This window comes from Myzus persicae, unplaced genomic scaffold (genome assembly GCF_001856785.1).
Source record: "Myzus persicae strain clone G006 unplaced genomic scaffold, MPER_G0061.0, whole genome shotgun sequence".
NCBI lineage: Eukaryota > Metazoa > Arthropoda > Insecta > Hemiptera > Aphididae > Myzus > Myzus persicae.
The window spans coordinates 73,375-94,131 of NW_019103405.1; the positions used below are offsets into that span (position 1 = coordinate 73,375).

Here is a 20,757-nt window from a genome sequence, read left to right on the forward strand (position 1 = left end):
AAATAACTAAAGAAGTTTTCATACGAGAATCTTCTCTAGAATACTACTAAATCGGATTGTTCCTTATGCCAAGAATTGTTTAGGTGAATACCAATGTGGTGTCCGGAAAGGCCGTTCAACCACAGAACAATTATCTTTAATAGTCTAAATTATTGAAAAGACGTACGAATATCGGCAGAATATGTGGCAACTATTCATAGATTTTAAAGAAGCATATGATAGTATCCAGAGAGTCTCTACAACATTATGTACGAGTTTGATTTAACAAAAAATTGATAAAACTAACTAAAATGTGTATGGAAAACACAAAACACAGAGTAAGAACACAAAATATAACATCAGGAACCTCTACAGTAGAAGCCGGACTATAACAGGGGACGCCCTGTCCCCAGTACTTTTCAATCTTGCCCTAGAGAAGGTGATAAGGATGCTACAGGACAATGAAGGTAGTTTACTAATCGCCCGGAAAAAGATACGAGCGAACGGCTCTTCGGGTTTGCTGACCATTTAGATATAATAGGTGATTCGCTTGAAGATACATCTAATGCAGCCAAAGTGTTAGAAGAAACATCGAAGAAAATAGGACTTGAAATAAACAATAAGAAAACATAGATAATGGAACTAATGGAGAGTGGGGAGGACCCCAGTGTGACGCAGAATTTAGCCTATGAAAAAGTTAGCGATTTTAAATATCTGGGAGCAACGTTAAGTACAAAGAATAATTGGTCAAAAGAAATAAGTATTTGGATAAATAAGGCTCAAAAAACGTTATACGCACTGACAAAGTCTTTACATCCAAAATGATATCTAGGAAAATGAAAACAAGACTGTACGTGGCTATTATAAGACCGACTCTCACGTAAAGTTGCGAAGCTTGGATGACGACTAAATAAGCAGAAAGAAACCTAAGGACTTTTGAGCATAGAGTATGGAGGAAAATATGTGGACCTGTCATTGATGAAATAACGTGGATTTGGCGGAAGAGGTACAACAGAGAGCTGTACGGTATGTTGGAACTAACACCAGTAACAAGCTTCATTTAGGTCCAAAGAATGGTTAGGTCATATAGTGAGAAAACGAGAGAACGAAGTAGTTAACTAGTTAAGAGTAGCTTTAGAATAGAAAACATATGGTAAAAGACCTAGAGGTAGACCTAGGAAAAGATGAATTGATGTGGTAGAGGAAGACTTAAAAATCACTGGAGTTAAGGATTGAAGAGAGACAGCAAAAAATAGAGATAGGTTGCAAAGTGTAGTTATGGTGGCAAAAACTCTTAAAGAGTAGAAATTCCAGCAGAAAAAAAGGAGGGGGAGGGAGCAAATACACTTAAGTGCACGACTATCTCACGTTCAACAGTTCAAAATTTTTTTTCCGAAAACCATGGTTCACGGGTTGTCACGGACATGCAGCGTGAAATAACTTTTAGATTTTATAACTTCACTCTGTATGGCTGGAAGATTTTGTACAGCGATCGAAACAATTAGTGAAGGGGCTGGCCGAATGTGTATATGATTTATGCGGTAAACGGACAGTTTGTACTATCTATTGTTTGAGTTGCATATCGCGGACACTTAGTACGGTAGAAATAAACCGGGAAATATATCTTAAAAGATGAGATAAAATTTAAAAAAATGTCAGACACCAAACAATTAAGAATTCACACAGGACGAATAATTTTAGTGAAGGATGGAACAGTTCGTTCAATAAATTGGTTGGATCGGTCAATCCAAGTTTCTAGAGTGTTTAGCGGTCTTTGCAATCAGACGAATGCTCTAGTCATTTGAACAAAAACACAAGAAAAAAAACCAAAATACACAAAAGAAAATTCATTATGCCTGTGTACAGCATGAAAGTAAAATTATAACTTATTTACAATTGCTCGAAATAATTTGCCATTCGTTTAATTTTTAAATATATATATATATTATTATGATTTATGTGACAGTGAATGTTTTAAAAATACATACCACAAATAATTATTGACAAATTTATTACCATAATTAATATTATTATTATTATTTTTTTTTTATGTGTTAACTACCTGTGTTTTGTAAAAACAAATTATACATTTTTTTTTAAATAGTACAAATTGTCCGCGGTTCTCATTTTTTGCGGGTGACCGCACAAAGTGTCTTGCAATCGACTTATGCGGCTGCCACGGTCCAAGATCGATACGCTGAATGAAATTGAAAATCGATCCGACTTTGTTTTTCTTTTTTTTTTAATGACAAATATTTTAATTCTCTTGTATTATATGGGATTGGTGAATTTCAGATTTTCGTCAGTTCATCTAAAATATTTTCATCGCAATAGGTCCTCTAGAACGCATCATTATCCGATACTCTGTAGAAGGTAAAGAATTTCATTAAAAATGAAAAGTTTATTTGTCCTGAAATTGTAATGCCTTTTTTGGTTATGATATAAAATTTATAATTTAATTATATAACGTTAGGTGCTTATATTTATAGGTACTGTGGTACGCACTATATATTTGCAACACTCAACATTGTGGAAATATTATACAATCACATAGTGCCGTGTATATTCAATTCAATATTCAATACTTCCATTTTAAAACGCAGTTAAAAAATCACAATTTTGCATAAAAATCACATTTAATTGTAAAACAAATATTGTTATCGTTTTCAAGACAATTTTCGTTAGAATACACATATAATCATATCATAGGTACGGTATTATTATACATTTATATACAATAATTATTATAGAAACCATAAAATGTATAATATATTACAAACGCTAAAAATAATAGTCTTAGATTTTTCTAAAATTACATGTATAACTTATAATATATTCAATTATTCATTATTTTTATGCATTCGAACAATTACAACATTTATTTACAATATTTTCGAATGACCACCTGTAAATAGCTATGGTGTGTTGAAGGGTGTGAAAATGATGCCATACAACCATTTTAAAAATCGATGCAAATACATAATTGTATATGAGTCTGTTGAACTCTTAAATATACGAATATATAAAAAAAAAACTCCATTTAAATGTGCTGAATTGATAATAATTCTTCTGTACAAAAATATAGTATGTAATATCAAGTTTTTGTTTTTTCAAAAAACAAATCTAAAATTGTAAAAATAATCAATTTTGGTAGACATGAAAATTATTTTTTAAAAATGATTACAAGTAATTTACCAGTAGTGGACCTTTTTTTTTTCAGTATGCCATATATTTTACTTTTAGCTCTGAAGACGGAACTCATTTTTTTTGTATATTATTATTGTTGTTATATTGTAATAAATTGCTTTTATTATTTTTATTATTTCATGTTATTTATCATTTGAAATATTATTATTCTGTCAAAATTATTTTTTTTTTGATTGGTTTATTCATAGGTCATTTTGTCTTATTTAATTCAATCGTCTATTTTAGATATTAGTCGACACCTATTGTATTATTTAATATGTATTTACTTCATATAATATAATATAGTTATAATTATTGAAGGATTATACGTTTCTATGTTAACATTATAATATGATACGTATACGTAAAAGCCAAACCGAAAAAAAATAGAAAGCCAGCGTTGGCACACTCTCATAAAAACAGAAAGGTTGAAAAAGACCGTGCTTTTTGATAAGCACCTTGTAATTATAAAACTGAATTTGACCAATTTACCACGTATTATAAAACTGAATTTGACCAATTTACCAAGTATTATAAAGTTGTATATTTCGATTTATATTGAAGTAAAAAATACAGCCTGCACGAATCATATATAAATTGTATACCTACCTATATAATATTTACTCGAGTGCCGGTATACAACGCAAACAAAGATTTTAGTGTTTTCTTTTTCAATATCGTGTGACCTGCGCAGTAAGCCATTAAGTAAAATATTTTCTCAGGAAAACAAAAAAAAAATGAGCTGGGGAAACGGATGCCAGAGGCGAGACGAGCAAAAGCGATGTTAACACGAACGATACAAAGTACTCGACAATTCGGAATGTTTACATAATGACGTTAATCGGAATATAACGTTATTCGCCGGTCATTAAAATTATTGTCCAAATACATATTACTATATGGGTGGTAGTTATATGGTTACACAGAACAGATAATATTAAAGTTATTGACCAAATGTACATAATAATATGTGGGCAATAATATTACCGTGACGTAGGTATTTTTAAATCTAAAACATCGTAGGTAAGTATAGTATTACTATATTGTTACATCATTTATTTGTTTTTACAAGAAGAACTGTTGTGACATTTAGTGTTATTAAATAACTTTTCAACGCCAGCCATAACGTTTGTCATTGCAATGCTAACCCTCAACACGACTTTTCCCAGCTGCCTCCCTCGTTTCCAACTGTTTCCACCATATTATGCTAATTCGATCAGATCGTCCATTATATTATGCCTAGAGATGTGAGCCCAGTAATTAATATAACCGGTGGTAAAATTAACGGGCAAAAGTAAATCAACGAACATTTTACAGTTTTTGTTTACAATTGAAAAAAAATGAGTGACTCTTAGCTTATTTTAAACGTTTTTACAAGCGGAATAAGTCATAATTAGTCAGCCAGTGTAGCCAATGCGACTATAAAGTCATAGAACAATACAAAATGTGGACACTGTATTTTAGCTTAAAATCTGTCTATACATTTACTTAATGTTAACACTGATAGTGTTCTGTCATAAGAAATTTGATAAATACACTTTATTTGAAAATTGAATAAAAATTACACCCAAAATTTTTTTTTCAAAATTTCTCGGTTAACTTAGGTACTGACATTTTTTTACCTGTAAATTGAACATATTCTGTAATTATACCCAACAGTTTTTCATCGTTAGCAGTTATTTCTTTCAGTATTTACGTTCATATAATAGCCATTGACGTGACCGACTTTATAACTAAGTTTAAGTACCCGGAGAAAGATGAGAATGTGATAAGACTGAAAATCTATTGAACGCAAAAAGACACTATATATATGTATAATAATGCCTCCTCGATAAGATGTATCATCCGGAGGGGCTTTGCAGACTTAATAATTTATTTTGGTTTTTCGTTAATCTCACTATACTTTATTACCTACTTAACACAACATTTAATGTTCTCTATTTTCGCGATTTCACATACTTCCAAAGTTTTTCTTATACACTGCGCTCCTGTCTCATTATAAATATAACTGCAATGCCATATTATTATGTCACCTCATCAGGTTCCGTAAGTCATCGAATAAATAAACGAATAAACCACACTGGGTCTGATCATGATTTCATCAGAGGGGTTTGCAAAGCATTCGCGATAATTCTCAAGTTTTTTGTAGGCGAATAACGTTAATAGCTGGCCGATAACGTTTTACGTTCCGACACTGGCGAGGCCTGGGGGTTTTTGTGTGGTCCCCCCTCTCCATTTATATTTTTTTCCTTAGTAAACGTATTATTTATGTTATTTATATAAACACAAAACCTGTAAAAAACTTAGTACTTGGTTTAAATTATAATCGATCCTCCCCCCCCCCCTCCCCCAACCTCTAATTTCATAATAATGGTTAAGCCATTGCATTCCGATGTAACGAAATTCACAGTAACATGGACACGAACACACGTGTTGGTTGGTAGCCGGATATAATATGTTTTATTAGACAATAATAATAATAATAATAATAATTATAGTAATAATAATATTTTGGTCGGAGCACATGCGGGAGGCGTTTACGACAATAGTATATGTTCTCTGGTTCTTCCTGTTTCGCCGTGGCCAGTGCGAGGGCGTACGTGCAAGAACAGCGGTTGGACGTCGCGTCGCCGTCAGACGGCATGTTCGTCCTGTCCGAGGACGACGCGACAATTTCGTCATACCGAACTGGGCACGACGAGCCGCGGGTCGGCGACCGGCGGACAGTCCAGTGCTTCAAGCGCGGCGATGGGCGTCTGTGGTACGACGTAACCACCGACGGACGCCTTGAGACGCCTAGTCGGAGGCTCGGGTTTTCGGTGATGGTGGCCGCTGTTGTGCTGCAGCGGGTGATGGTCAGCCAGAGCGGCAGCCGATTCCTTGATGGCCGCCAGACCGGCCGCCGAACGTCTGCCGCCGTTGTTGTTGTTGTGGTTGTTCGTCAACGCGGTCGTCGTCGTTGTCGTGTACTGTTTGCCACCGTTGTGCCTGGCCACGCCGGCGATGGTCGCGTACCGTTTGGTGGTCAGCGTAGCGGCCGACGTGCACGTGCAAGGCTTGGTGGTGTCCACCTCGTAACACGAACCGTTACCCCCCACGGCCAGCGTCTGCCTATAGTGCTGCGTGTGCTGTTGCTGGTGGTGGTGGTGCTGCTGTTGCTGTTGCTGGTGGTTGTGGTGCTGATGCTGTGACTTGTGAGGGTGATTCAACGTGGCGCTGATGAACGGCGCCGAGACGGCAGGCAACCGGTGCCCGATGGCCGTGGCGCCGGGAGCGGCTGGAGCAGGCCCGTCGCAGCCGACCTTCAGTGGACATATGTCGGGCGGCGTTTTGCTGGTGACGCCGTTGCTGCAGGACTCGGCCGCGACGGCGCTCGGTGACGATGACGACGACGACGACGCGGCCTGATCGGCCCCGCCACCGCCGCCGTTTGACGCGCACTGGGCCGACTGATGGCGACCGGAAGTGGCGGCGGCGGCCGACGACGACTGATCCGATCGCGAAGTCGTTTCAGTGGCCGCGACGTTGGCGGCACCAGACGCGCCGTCGGATGAATCGGCCAGCCCGTCCGCTGAACAGGCCGACGACGTCCTGTCGCCGCCGCAGGTCGGTGGTGGAGTTTCCAGCGACGGTTTCCGGTCGACGGCCGTGTACTGGACGCGGTCCTCCAGCCGCCGGAAGTACGCCGTGATGGTGAACACGGCCGACGCCTCGGACGCCAGGAACGCCAGGCTGCACGCGACGAACGACCAACCGTACCGGTAATCGTAGTCGGACCGCAGTTCACCGTCGAACCCGTCACCGTCGCCGCCGTCCATCGACTGATAAACGACTGGCGAGAAGCTGTCGTTGAGCACGGAGGCGAACACGAACAGGCCGGCAGCGAGTATAAGTCCTGCGAACAAGTCATCATATTATGTATTATTTATTTATTTATTTATCTCATTTTTTACTATGATTTTGAGGGCTGAACCTTTTAACGATAATATACACATCTATGTAGTATACAAGTTGCAACATAAACTAAGATTTATATAAGCAAAAATTTTAATTAAAAATTTTAACGAATACCTAAGGCAATTTTCTAAAGCTTCAGCAAGAAAATTTAAACGGGAAATGTATTCAATTGCGCATTCGTGACAAATAATAAATAAATATATCCAACCTCCCAGAAAATGTTTTTATTTTTTTAGCATTTTATAGGAAGTAAAATTATGTTCGTAGTTTGTACAGTGTATAATTGTAGTATAATGTCATTATTAACAGTAATAACGAATAACTAAGATCAGGAAAATAGATTCTCGATTTATGGAAGACATTCTTCGGCAAGTTTCAATATGAGAATAATTTATCAATATTAATATTCTGTCTAATTTATTGAAGACAGATGTTTTAACATTTTGACGGTTTTTTAATTTGCAACCTGTTGTTAGATTAATTATATACATAATAGAGTTTATTGTATTGGTTAAATGTACCTGAAATATATTTATATGTACACCAAAATCCGAAAGGCAAAAGGTGAAAGAAGTTAATAATTAATAATTTTAATTCATTAATTAATTATAAAGTGTACAACCCTTAGCCCCATAACCCCATACACGCGTCAATGAATAAATTATATGTAAGTACCTAGTTACTACGATGAAAAAAATGTTGGCCTGTTTAAAATATTTCGGCAGTTGGCACCGCTATTAAAATATTCAAATGGCTCAACAAGATAACACAAATAATATTATATTTTCACGAGAAATTAAACAGTATTCAAAAAATTAAATTGCTTCAAGCCAATCAGTCTTTTGAGAAACCCCAGTTTCCCCAAAACCCGATCTTTCGGAAAAATGAAATTAACACTAACTAATTATTATTAGGTTTCTATAATTCAATATGCATCACTGTAAAACAATAAAAAATTTTTATTTTTATTGTCGACAAGTCGGGATTATCTTTACATTTTTAGATCTTCATAACTAACAATCCAAAACTGAAGTAAAACCTGATTCTATTTTTTCTGGACAAGCCATGAGCGCAGTTCTCGAATGACTTATTCATATTGATTTGCGTATTTCACGACGTTCTTATATTTAACAACTGTCCCCCCAACTACAGTGATTTGACGTCATTGCAAATTTTGTCTCTGATTTTATAAAAAAAAAACATCGAGGTGTTACAGCGCAGCCTTATAGTAGGCCGTATTTTTCAATATTACAATACCCATTGGAAATATTTTGGATGGAGGTATAAATAATAACAGAAATTGTAGTAGGTAATAGCGAGTCACTGCCGACTCACTGGAAAGATCTAACACGAAAATTATATTACGACCATGCCGATGATAATATTTATACGAAACTTAAAATTTCTAAATTTTCAGTGGCCAATAATGGTAATATGTGCTCTACGATTTTGAAGTTTAAGATTCACGGTGTTATATATATACATATACGTGAAAACGCACATTCAGAGGTGTTCATAATGTAATAATCTTTTGTTGACGCATTAAAAATTAGTTTAACACGACCTATTGTGGTTTATACTCGTAAAAAGATTTTTTTAAATGTCATACGCACATATGGAATATAATTGCACATATAAACCACATTGTTTTTTTTTTAAATTTTTTTGTTCAAAGAGCTGTCGTGAAAATCTGTTTTCCGAAATATTCAACGTTTATACCCTCATCGTTTACGACCATAATATAATTATATTAAAATTATATTATTTTATTAAAATTATTGTAGAACGTTTGTAACGCACGCACGTGTATACTACTATTAAAAGTCACTTGTCGTCCGCTTTGCAGTGTGATATACGGGGAGTCAGAGGCACGAAATATTTGCGGCGATTTTAGTGGTTTTTTTAATTTAGCGAACGCTTTAAACCTGCACTTACGCGACACTATATTTTTGTCCCCTGTCATTATACTATTTTCATCCCACTTTCTTGTTTATTAGTTATTTCCGATCTTCAAAATTTGCATGTTCGGTGATGTCCCGTTTATGCTTTCAACTGAAACTGGTAAGTACACATTAACGAGAAATATATTTTTGTTCTTCTGAAATCGTTCCTGTCGGTTAGGTCGTGTCGCCATTTAATCGTGAATGGATACTGAAACATATGGATCTATCTGTATATTACCAGAACAATAACGGTTAGTCGACTAACTATCTCATTCAAATTTAATATTATTTGCAATCTATAAAATATAATATAAAATAACTTATGTTGGCTGACTGATTCATCATCGCTTAACCAAAACCGCTAAAGTTATGAGTACTATGACATTTTGTCAGTAGGTAGTTCCGTTTTATAATTTAGAGACTCACTAAGAAATAAAGGATTTTCCAAAATTGTGCATTTTAAAGAAGTCCTTGGAAAATTATTTTAATTTACACGAAAAAAATTGGATTTTTTTGTATATAAATGGTTTCCATTGATATTTCGGGTAGTTAAGGTAAAATTGTAGCTTAAAGATTTTTAGAAGAGTACCCAAATACATACAACTATTTTTAATAAATCAAGGTAATCAAATAAATAATAATTATTATTATGATAATTATAATATTAAGAATGGTTATTCCCAATTTTTACCTGTAGTATTTAAAAAAAAGTGTTACACAATGAAACTGCACAGGGGCGAAGCCGAGTTATTTAGCTAGAAACATATTTTTTTCTTTCTTAAATCGTTCCTTTCGGTATATGCCATATTATGGTCATAATCACGAATTAAGATAATATTATGGTTGTGTGACGACGATGAAAATGTATAGGCAAGATCAACCACGTAATTGCTTACGGTGAATCTCACTGTTTGGCGGCGTTCTCTATTGGTCAATAAATTCACAAGGTTTTGACCGCGATCATAAATGACGGGGTAGACCACAAAGTAATAGTTTATAAATATATTATTATACATTTATTTATTAAGCTATTTGAATTTGACAAAAATTTAGTTTAATATTGAAGTTCAATATTTGTATATATTAAGGAGTTAGAATCTGGTCTTAAGACACATGCAGATTCCATCAATGTATTTGATGATACAATCGATGAATTTTTACAAAATATTTATTTTATATTAAAATGGAGATGTGTAGAGCACAAGAGTCAAGTTATGACTGATATTTATGTACATCATTTTAACAATGCGTATGAGGAAATACGCATAATATGCCAAAAACCACGAAATTAAAAAAACCAAATAAAATGTAAAAAAAAACAGTCAAAATTAGTTCCTTCGTAATTAACAATAAAAATAATAATAATATATACCAGTTTATAATTATTTTTTGAAATCTTGATAAAAAAAAAATTTTAAAAACTAATAACGACACATGAGACATTCAGACTATTGCATGTCTAGTGGTTATATGTAAAAACTCGTTTCTTCCACATATAATCACTAGATAGCAGCATTAGTCAGTCAGTTTAAATGTAAACACTGCAATCGCCGCTTTTTTCGTGTCGTCACGCAACTATACTATCTAATCGTGGTCATAATATCATATACGTATATACGAAAACATTTAAATCTATCATATCGGAATAATAATTACTACGGTTTTAATTCCAAATCTGTAATTTAAAAATTATATTATATTATGATTTAGTGTATTGAAATTATTACGCAAAATATTACTAAAAAAAAAAAAAAATAATAACCACAAACGTCAAAAATCAAAACCGTTTAGCGATGATAGTCATCGTATCACTGTAGAATATTATAGTGTCATACTTGGTGAGGCTACTGGCTTATAACACCATAATTCATATTGTGGTACATGCAATGTAATATATGAGACACGTGTAGTCATGTGCGTGTTTTATTTTTTTTTGTTTTCGAGCGATCCCGGTTCAGCTTTGGAGGAAAAAAGTCGTCTATCATACAAATGCAGTAATCGAGCGACTCGACGTTTTCGTGATTATTCTGTGATATTGCCACACGCTGTTACGATGATATTGCATTATGATATTATTATTATTATACCAGCGTACTTGTAATATCGCATGCGATAAAAATAATAATAATAATAATAATAATACACTGTTGAAAATTGAATTTAACCCGCATGGACGACCCGGGAGAAAAGATTCGCTTGCTACATTATTATAACATAATTATTATTTTATAATGTTTCTCCGAGCCCAAAAAACACTTTAACCCCTCGCCGACGAGTTTATTATTTTACTAGGTAGGTATATATTGTACTGCTCGGTATAATGTTATGTAAACTTTAGGCGTTTCTTCACGTCATATTACTATTCGTTACGCCATGCCGTCGTCGTCTCTGTTGTTGTTGTTGTTGTTGTTGCTGTTGTTGTTATGCTGTTATTACAGTCATATCGACAGAGGGTATACTTTTTGAGTGAATTTCGCAGTGGATTTAACCATTTTAACCGACAGATTAAGACGATACAGCCTACACACGTTCTTATCGTTGTTATATAATATATTATTATATATAGCTGTTGTACATATAATAATATTGTATTATGGTATGTCGTACAGACCTTTTTACTCGATTCGCGTAGGAGGGAGCACAATATTATTAATATTATTTTTTAGGTTTTATTATTATTGTTATTAAAACATACCGACCTACTAGAAACCGTCGACGAGTGACACCCGACGGGACATTTGAAACCCTCAGTTGTAGTCGTCCGGCACACCGAAATGCCGTAATGTGGGTAAAGATAAAAATAAAAAAAACAAAGATCAGATACCGACTATCTCCGAGTGTGGACATGACGTTTGAATACGGTCTCGTTGCCCGCATATACCAGGGACAATTATAATATAATTATTATTTATTGATGAAAACCCGTACGGCGACGGATCAGCAATTAATATTATTATTGCACATCTCAGTCCGCGTGCGGTTTTGTGATAATAACACGACGCCCTCGGGCGATGATGACTAAAATAAAAATAAAAATAATAATACAAAAGGAGGTACCTTCAGCTACGTACGACACGCACACACACATGCTCACCTACACATATGAAATAATAGATTTGGTGGCGGCCCGTCGTATACATACAATATTACAAAAAAAATAATTATTACAAATAAGACGATAGTCTTACGAGTGTCGACTCGGGTTCGAAACGAATCTTGTATCGTATTTTTATACGTCTCCTTCAAAATCGTATCAATTTATTTAGTTTTCGGAGAAACTGCTGCAGCAGTATAACCATTTCATCAACACCGCACGATTACTGTCGGAACCGACTCCGATCCACAAAATGTCTACCGATTTCTGAGCTGTGACTCGGGTATTATAGTCACACCGCTGTATCGTGAAGTCCACCCCCATCGGTGTACAATATTGTGATTGCAATAATATTATTATATCACCAGAGCGAGCACGCGATGTCTCGACAACCACTGAAATCGTTCTATACGTCGTTTGATCGTAAAAAGCAAAAATAAAACTCATCACATGATCAACAATAAAAAGCTATCGTTGAGCGTAGTGTAAGAGAAAAAAGTAACTCGTAAAAATTAGAGAATGCGTTTAGAGACGTTTTATTTAAAAAAAAAAAGAAGTATACATAAAAGTAAATAAAAAATGTTTACACAGCATTTTTTTCACTGTTCAAATAAAAATGCCATGTAAAGATCAATTACATTTTATAGTTATATATACGCATACCACGGTTAATGGAATTTAAAAATTTCAGATGAGATTGTTGGTTGAGTAATAATTGATATTTTTTATGATTTTAATTTTGTTTCACTATTTAATCAAAACCAATTTTTTAATCCCATCTCTAATTAAATTATCATATATGTTTATGTATTTATTAAAAACGGTAAACTCATTAATTTGACTTGGCACGCAAAAAAAAAAAAATACAATCCAAACCTCATCGATTTAATTTTACTACACATAAATACTGCCGTAACTCGAAGAGTGTGATAATTTACAACGTATCACGCGTGGGTTGAAGATTAACGGGGTTGATGTTTTCAGATTTTTCCGAATGTTCTGCATTTCGTGTGTAAATGTAACAGGTGCATTTCAGATTCTGAGATAAAAGTTCAAGGAATGTTTCGTTTTTCAGGACTTTTTTTTTTGCCGTGCAGTCTATCGATAGGTAATGGGTGCAATTTAACGACTGCAGTGAACAGGTATTTGGTTGAACTGTAAAACTGTGATAGTCGTATATGTTTCAGAAAACATTATGTTTATTATTTATTCAATTATCAACCATATAGTAATAGGCACAAATGCACAATAATATAATATCTAACCCGTAATACGACGTGTTCATTGTACATTTCAATAACTACATTATGACCACACGGCGCATTGGATAGGCTATTTAGCTACACCACTGCGACCTGTGCATTTCCCGGTATCTCGCGTCATTCTCAAGTGGTACCGTACGATTTTATAACTACCATAAGTGACCGGAATAAGTGAAAGAATACAATGGTGACATAAAAATGTAACGTTTACTGTGTAATGTTCGCACGAACGATGTAACTGTTGATTATTATTGTTTTTATTGGTATTGTCTACGTCGATGATGCAGTTTACACCTCATACCTACTGCGTTTATTCCACAACTACTGCAAAACACGATTAATGATCATAATATGGAGTCTCTGAAATTTAAAACCAAATTGCCCCCTCGTCCGATCACGTTAAATTGAACGCCACTGTCTCGCCGAGCCGTTAACAGAAATCGTCCGATCGATGTAATACCCGAAGTGTAACATATAACTACGTTAATCGCGTTCGTGACAACGTTCGATCGCACTCCAGTGTATTATAATATTATGTCGAACTGTTCACAATTTATGATAATATGTGTGTATTATTATGCGATCTGTAAGGTACTGCCGAGTTCTCGTAACGTAACACAATATACGTTTTTCGTAGACACCGTAAACGACGGCAAGCGGGAACGATTAGAATTATTATGTTATAACAATAATACGAAACGATCGCGAAAATATTGTATAATATTATTCTATGCTGGTACTTAAATTCCAATGCACAAACACCGAGTAATGAGACGTGTGCTAGTATGTGTCGTAGACCGAGTGATTCCCTAAGTCTGTCTCGAATGATGTTCCTATCATTATTCCCTTAATAATGCGAGTATCCAAACTCTGGTTTTTGGAATTTTTAAATATATCTAAAGACAATAGTTAAAAAATATTCGAGAATTTGTATACCACTTATGTGGGTTCATGTAGTGCTTCAAACGTCTGTTTTTTAAGTAAGAGCTCCCCTTTCTTATTGAATTATTATTGTACCTAATATTATTTGGTATATTTGAATGAGTAGTTTTTGAGTAACTTCAAAGGATAATATTAAATTCCTTAAAAATGGTTTAACAAAAATATAAATAATATTATGTAATTTATTTTTTCTAGTATTTATTGTACTAAGATAAATTTAAAAGATTATAAAACATCTGCATTGATCAATATTAATCATTATAACTTTCAAATCATCATAGCTTCCATATTTTCAATTATTATCACGAACTTATTATCCTGACACATAATGTTAAGTAACTCGGAAACTAGTTGTTCAAATTTTGATTTCAATATTCTCGAAAAAATTATTGGTTGCTTGCTGAATAATTTAAAATGAACATGAGTGGTTGTGTCGCCACATGGTGCTCCTTAAATGGTGAAAATAAATAATATCCAATGTTCAAAAATATGATAAAGTATATGTGTCAAATTTACGAAAGCGAAATTTTGAACAACTTCATTGTTAATGAAAAAAACAGTGGGCATGCGTGGTGAATCACCCTGTATGTATATTTTGTGTATTAACGATAGATTTCGTGAACATGTGAACATAATTTTCGAATTGTATATATTTTAACGAAATGATGTGTGACTGGCATTTGATGTTTCGATAGCGAACCGTGAAAAGTTGACGAGACAAATACAGCACGTGACGTTTGCGATTTCACGAGTGAAATGTTGTGGAAAACGTTAGACTATTATAACATCATATTATTATTAATAGGGATGAATTCTCAAAGTTACCGAACACTCAAACACCCCAAACTTTGAGCAATTCGAACAGCTCAAAGTTCGTCGGAAATTAATACTCGGAATCGAATACTTCGAGTTCGAACATTTCGAGAAAATCCAATCGGTACTATAATATTTTATTATAAGTATCATCACAAATGAAATGTATTAAATATAAATAGCCATATCCTAGAATACTATTTTTATTTCCTTTTTTTCCAGTGTGAGCTTTATCGTAAAAAACAGAATATGTTTTTGTTTGGTTTTAAAGTCAGAAAGTTCAAAACTGTCAAAAAGTTTGAGAAAAACAAAGCTCGACTTCGAGTTTGATAAAATTTAAGTCGTCCCTAATTACTATACTCTACACTTACTACGTGTGACCACGTTATTCGACAATTCTTTTTGTGAAATTGTTTCGTCGTCTGCGTGTGAAAACAATTTTGATTTCTAAGGGAAACGTCATGTATCGACAATATTAATATAATGTATGGTTGTTTAAAACGCCTGTGGAACGCGGGTAATGATCGACATCGACAAATCGCTATATTAATATTATGTCACGTGCGATCGTTGTAGAAATCGACGAAACCGATAGCGGTCATAGGTATGCGTGACAATAGTAATATTTTTGTGTCGGAAAAAGTTTGTAAAATTGCACGCCCGTGCACATTATATTAACATTATTACCGCAGAAAATCGGGTCCGTCCGATTATTGTGCATCGCACTCGCGATTTGGGGCTTCGACGATGATAATATTTAACGACTTCCGTTATCCGTAGGGGCGTTTTACAAAAACCCAACAAAAGGACGAAAACACATAAAAACACGATGAGAGAAAAAATCGGCGTCGAACACGACGTGTGCCATAAAATCTATGCGGTCCACGATGAGGCTGTCGCGTCTGTCTGTCTGTCTGTTCCCAGTCATCGGTCTTAACGTTTACACCGAACAACGCACATCGCAGTTATAACAACACGACGATGTGAATAATGTATATACAGGGCGAACCACGCGATATCTAATTTTTTTTTTTTGACCCTCGACGACATCGGCCATCGGCGCTGTAACACGATTGCGCAATTTTTCCTTTTTTGACCCGGTTAATTACACCACGATTACGCAAAAAATTTGGAACACGATTGCGCCCCGATCCCTTTTTACCTGTTAAAATCACAACACCATTGCGCACCAAATGATATGTGTATATACTATATACTATGTATAATAATTTATATACAACATAAAATAATGTACACATTCAATACATTTTCATATACACGCACTTGAACCATATAACTAGTTATTAGGTCTATGACTTAAACTTATTACCTATTAATAATATAATATCAACAAACAAATAATATTGAGTATATTGACTTTAATATAATTAATAATACTAAATATTTTCATTTAAAAAAGTGCATTTTGTGAATTTATAATTTGAGTGCATGTAATATGTATAATATGCAAGTTATAAAAAGTATATATTGTATGTATATTGTATGCATTATTTTATGTTGTATAGAAATTATTATTTATAGTATATACACATATCATTTGGTGCGCAATGATGTTGTGATTTTAACAGGTAAAAAGGGATCGGGGCACAATCATGTTCCAAATTTTTTGCGCATTCGTGGTGTAATTAGTCGGGTCAAAAAAGGAAAATTTGCGCAATCGTGTTGTAGCCGGCCATCGGATGTACAAAATAAAATTTAAGCAATTGATTGTGTCTACTTATTCTGAATAATTTTAAATTTCAGTGAGAATGTGTCACGTGGTGACTTGGACACCGTAGGCCGTGCTTATTGAGCGATATTTTTTATGGACATTAAGAAACTGAAGGTTATTTGAGAGTGTCCGATTCTGAGTCTTGTCGAGATGAATTCGAGCGTCTGGGCATTTCGATATGGAATGCGCGATTGGCAGTGTTATGTTTGATGTTGATTAAGTTTAGTGTAGTAGGATGTCCATTTTTTGGTGCCATTTTATTTAGCATCTTGTTGTTGTTGGAATTTGTATGTCCCCGAATGAAGTTATTTGATTGAACGGTGATGGCGGAGAGGTGGATATCTAAAACTTACTGTCGACCATATTCGGTAATTAAATTTTCAAGGTGTTATTTAATCAAACGACAACCGTCCATAGCAATAATAATTAATACCTTCCCATAACCACTTAGAAATATTGTTGTTTTTTTTAAGTTGCAATACTCCATGCGGTTGTCAGATGATGTAAAACAAAATCTTCACGACGTTTTTTCTGCACGGTTTACGAAAAATTATGATCGCCCTGTATATTATACCACTATACAATCATACCATACATACAGGACGTTCGATTCATCACACACATACGTAATGCGTATTAAGCTATAAATGCAGCATTATATTGTGCATCCCCCGGCGACACGATGCTGAAAATATATTATATTATATTATATTATTATTATTATCATTATTATTATTATTATCGTGTATACTTCGCATACCATCGCCGTCTCCGTCTCGTGATTTAAAATTATTCCAAACCGAACAGAAAAATTTCATCGGAAATCGTACGATCGCTACATTATAATAACACACGACGTGTACTATATGTATTATCTATATGTTGTACTTCGCAATAAGCACACACACACTGCAGAGCGTGTGTTTACAATCATTTTGTATTCACGTATAATATAATATATTATTATGTCGAAACCGTTTCCGTTTGTCGTCGTCGCGATACTCGTTATAAGACGACAAGAAGAATGAAATATGCGAAAATAATTTATACGATCGACACGCGTGTGCTGTGATATAGGTAAGTACGTATATATTGTACCATCATGTCGCAGACGGCATTTATCGTATTATATTTTTATTCCAATGCGAGTCCACCAACGATTAATACTTTTCATCGATTCAAAATAAACTTCGCCCTCGTGTATGCTATTTTAGTGGTAATGCGTTGTTTGTTCATTTAAGTAGTTTTTACATATTTTCCTTTTAAATTATTACACTACGTAGGTTCATAGGTTAATTTGGTTTTTCTTGCAAATAACGTTTTTATCGTTTTCTGACTGCTCGGGTCCTAATGCGCCACATCTAAGGTGTTTGGTGTTGGGGGAGGTATTTCGCACTCATCGAGCGGCTGCTCTTTGTGCCCGGGACATTCCACCGCAATATTAGACAGGTGTCAAACCATATCAGTCTTGTTACTTGGCAGGTTTCACTAATAGTTTTCTTTTACACTGGAAAACCGTATTATGTTGTTGTGGTGTACTGGCGTGTCGTCCGATTTAGATTCGTTTTATTCTTTTCGATCCAATAAGATTCCGCCAATCACGGGTCGTGTTTATGATTAACTTCTGCAGTTTGGATGACGTATTTTAATGCCAGTTATTGTTGGCCATTTGATTTTAAAATTGTTTTGAATTTGATTTTGATATTTTTATATCTACGTAAAATATTTCGATCTGAATGGGTTTTGTATATTTATTAATTATAATGCCCTTTTCACTCCCCACCACTGTAGTTATTCCCTCGCCGCACAATCATTATAATTAACGTAATATACTTATTGGATAATTTATTTATTTGGATAACGAAATTGTGGTTAGATTAAAAAAACGTTCGATGTACCTCACCAATATAATATTATGTAATGCTGAGCATTAACAGTTACAATTTAAAAAGTTAAAGTTAAACTAGTTGTGTGTGGATTTTCATTAACCTAACTACTTTAAATTACTAAATTTATTTTTCAATGAACGTGAAATTAACTAATATTTTTTCATTTTAAGAAGTAAGTTAAGTTGATTTTATTTTGTTTTTAGTTGTATTACATTTCACTATTTCTGTTTATTTCTTTTTCAAGTCAAAAAGTAATTACTTACCATGAATTGATTAAAGTTAAACATTTTTTCAAACTCACTTATTAGATGGGTAACAATTGTTGTTTTTTTAGAAATGAATACTCCAAAGTAATAAATAGGTTCTAAATAAAATATGGAAATACTGCATAAAGTATACTCTAGCGTGTGTTAAACAAAATAACCTTTTTTCAACTTCATGAAAAGTTTAAAATAATCTGCCTTCACTTTAACTCAATAGAGTTAACCAAAAATGAAATTAACTTTTTCGCATTTATACATGTTAACTTAACTCGACTGAGTTGAAAAAAAAACATTAACTCTCCCGCCTTGATATTTTATTGTGGACGTTGCATTGTGATAATATTACAGTAACTTTTCTGTCACTAGTTCGTATATAGTTCTCTAGTACATTTCGCGAACAGAATCATCATCAGCATACACGTCCCATTCGCTTACAACAGAACATAATTATATTATTGGCAATATATTCGCTAACTGTAAAACCGTTACGAGCCTTATTCGTATAAATTCGGGTGTACCTAACTCTGCGCTGAAATATAAATTATACATAAATCGAGCGTGTTAATTATAATTCAACGCTGGGGATTTGCTGCCCACCTCGCAGCGAACAATTCCGACTCATCATAAATTTAACTCTAATATACGTATAGTCTAATTAGCTCCGTTTTAGGTCGCTTATCATATGTCCGACACCATGCATATAATATTTACTATTCAGTAGTACACACGCGAACCCGCAGTGAAATGGAGAGACACAAGGAAACAAAAATTGCTGCACGTTTTAACGTTTCGCGAAAACAAAAGTTTAATTAATTCGTTTTGAAGTTAATCATTGTTTGCATACTGCAATCATCACAGTGCGATATAGATATAATTATATTATTGTGTGTAGGTACGAGTTGCAGTTTTGTATTTTATTTTTTGCGTTAGTAAAATATTTTCTAGATAGATATAATTTCGTTTCGTTGTTGCTCATATAAATCGTATCAAAAGTTACATATTTAATAGTAAATTAAAACATAATACCTAAATAAACAATTATAATTTACAGTTCCTATATCGAGAATGTCAACATTAAAATTGTACTGTGTGCATAAATAGTTATTTTCTTTTAATTTTTAATTAAATTCAGAATAAAATGTACCTACTGATAAAGGATTTATACAATACAAAAATGTATCTTATGTTTTGGAATTTTTTATTTTAGACTACTATCGATTTTTAACAAGAAATTAATATCTCATGCGAAAATCACGAAAAATAACTTGAATAATAAATTAGTAGTACTAAGCTTAACTGTTCAAAGTTAAGTTTTAATTAACTATCATTTAGTTTAAAACTAAAGTATAGGTACTGAACTATATATATATTGACTTTTGATAATTGATTTTAAATTATAATTTTCACCGTACATTAAAAATTAAAATTTGAAAGTCAAATTAACATTTTGAACTTTCGAACAGCAAGTGCTGAGATAAATTAATAAACTGGCTTTTATAATGTCCATGGTTTTACAATATTTTGGACTATCGTCGTTACTTATAACTTGTAAGTGATAAATAATAATGTAAAAACAATTAACACGCGGTACATTCGTTGATTATAATAATAACAAGTATAATGCGTTACGAACAAAGTTACTCTCTAAGGCCATTGTTCACAAGTTGTAACTAGCTACTATTGTTTTTTGCTCACAT

General features: G+C 33.9%; 1 protein-coding gene across 3 annotated transcripts in view; it reads right to left on the reverse strand.

The window, feature by feature from the left end:
- Nucleotides 1–3,272: 3,272 nt before the first annotated feature.
- Nucleotides 3,273–20,757, reverse strand: part of LOC111034411 — a 196,596-nt gene continuing 179,111 nt past the window's right edge. For all 3 annotated transcript variants that reach the window (XM_022315633.1, XM_022315634.1, XM_022315635.1), the window contains one exon: nt 3,273–7,060. In XM_022315633.1, the coding sequence (XP_022171325.1) occupies nt 5,844–7,060 (1,217 nt within the window). In that variant the 3' untranslated portion in view covers nt 3,273–5,843. The remainder of the gene's footprint in view (nt 7,061–20,757) is intronic.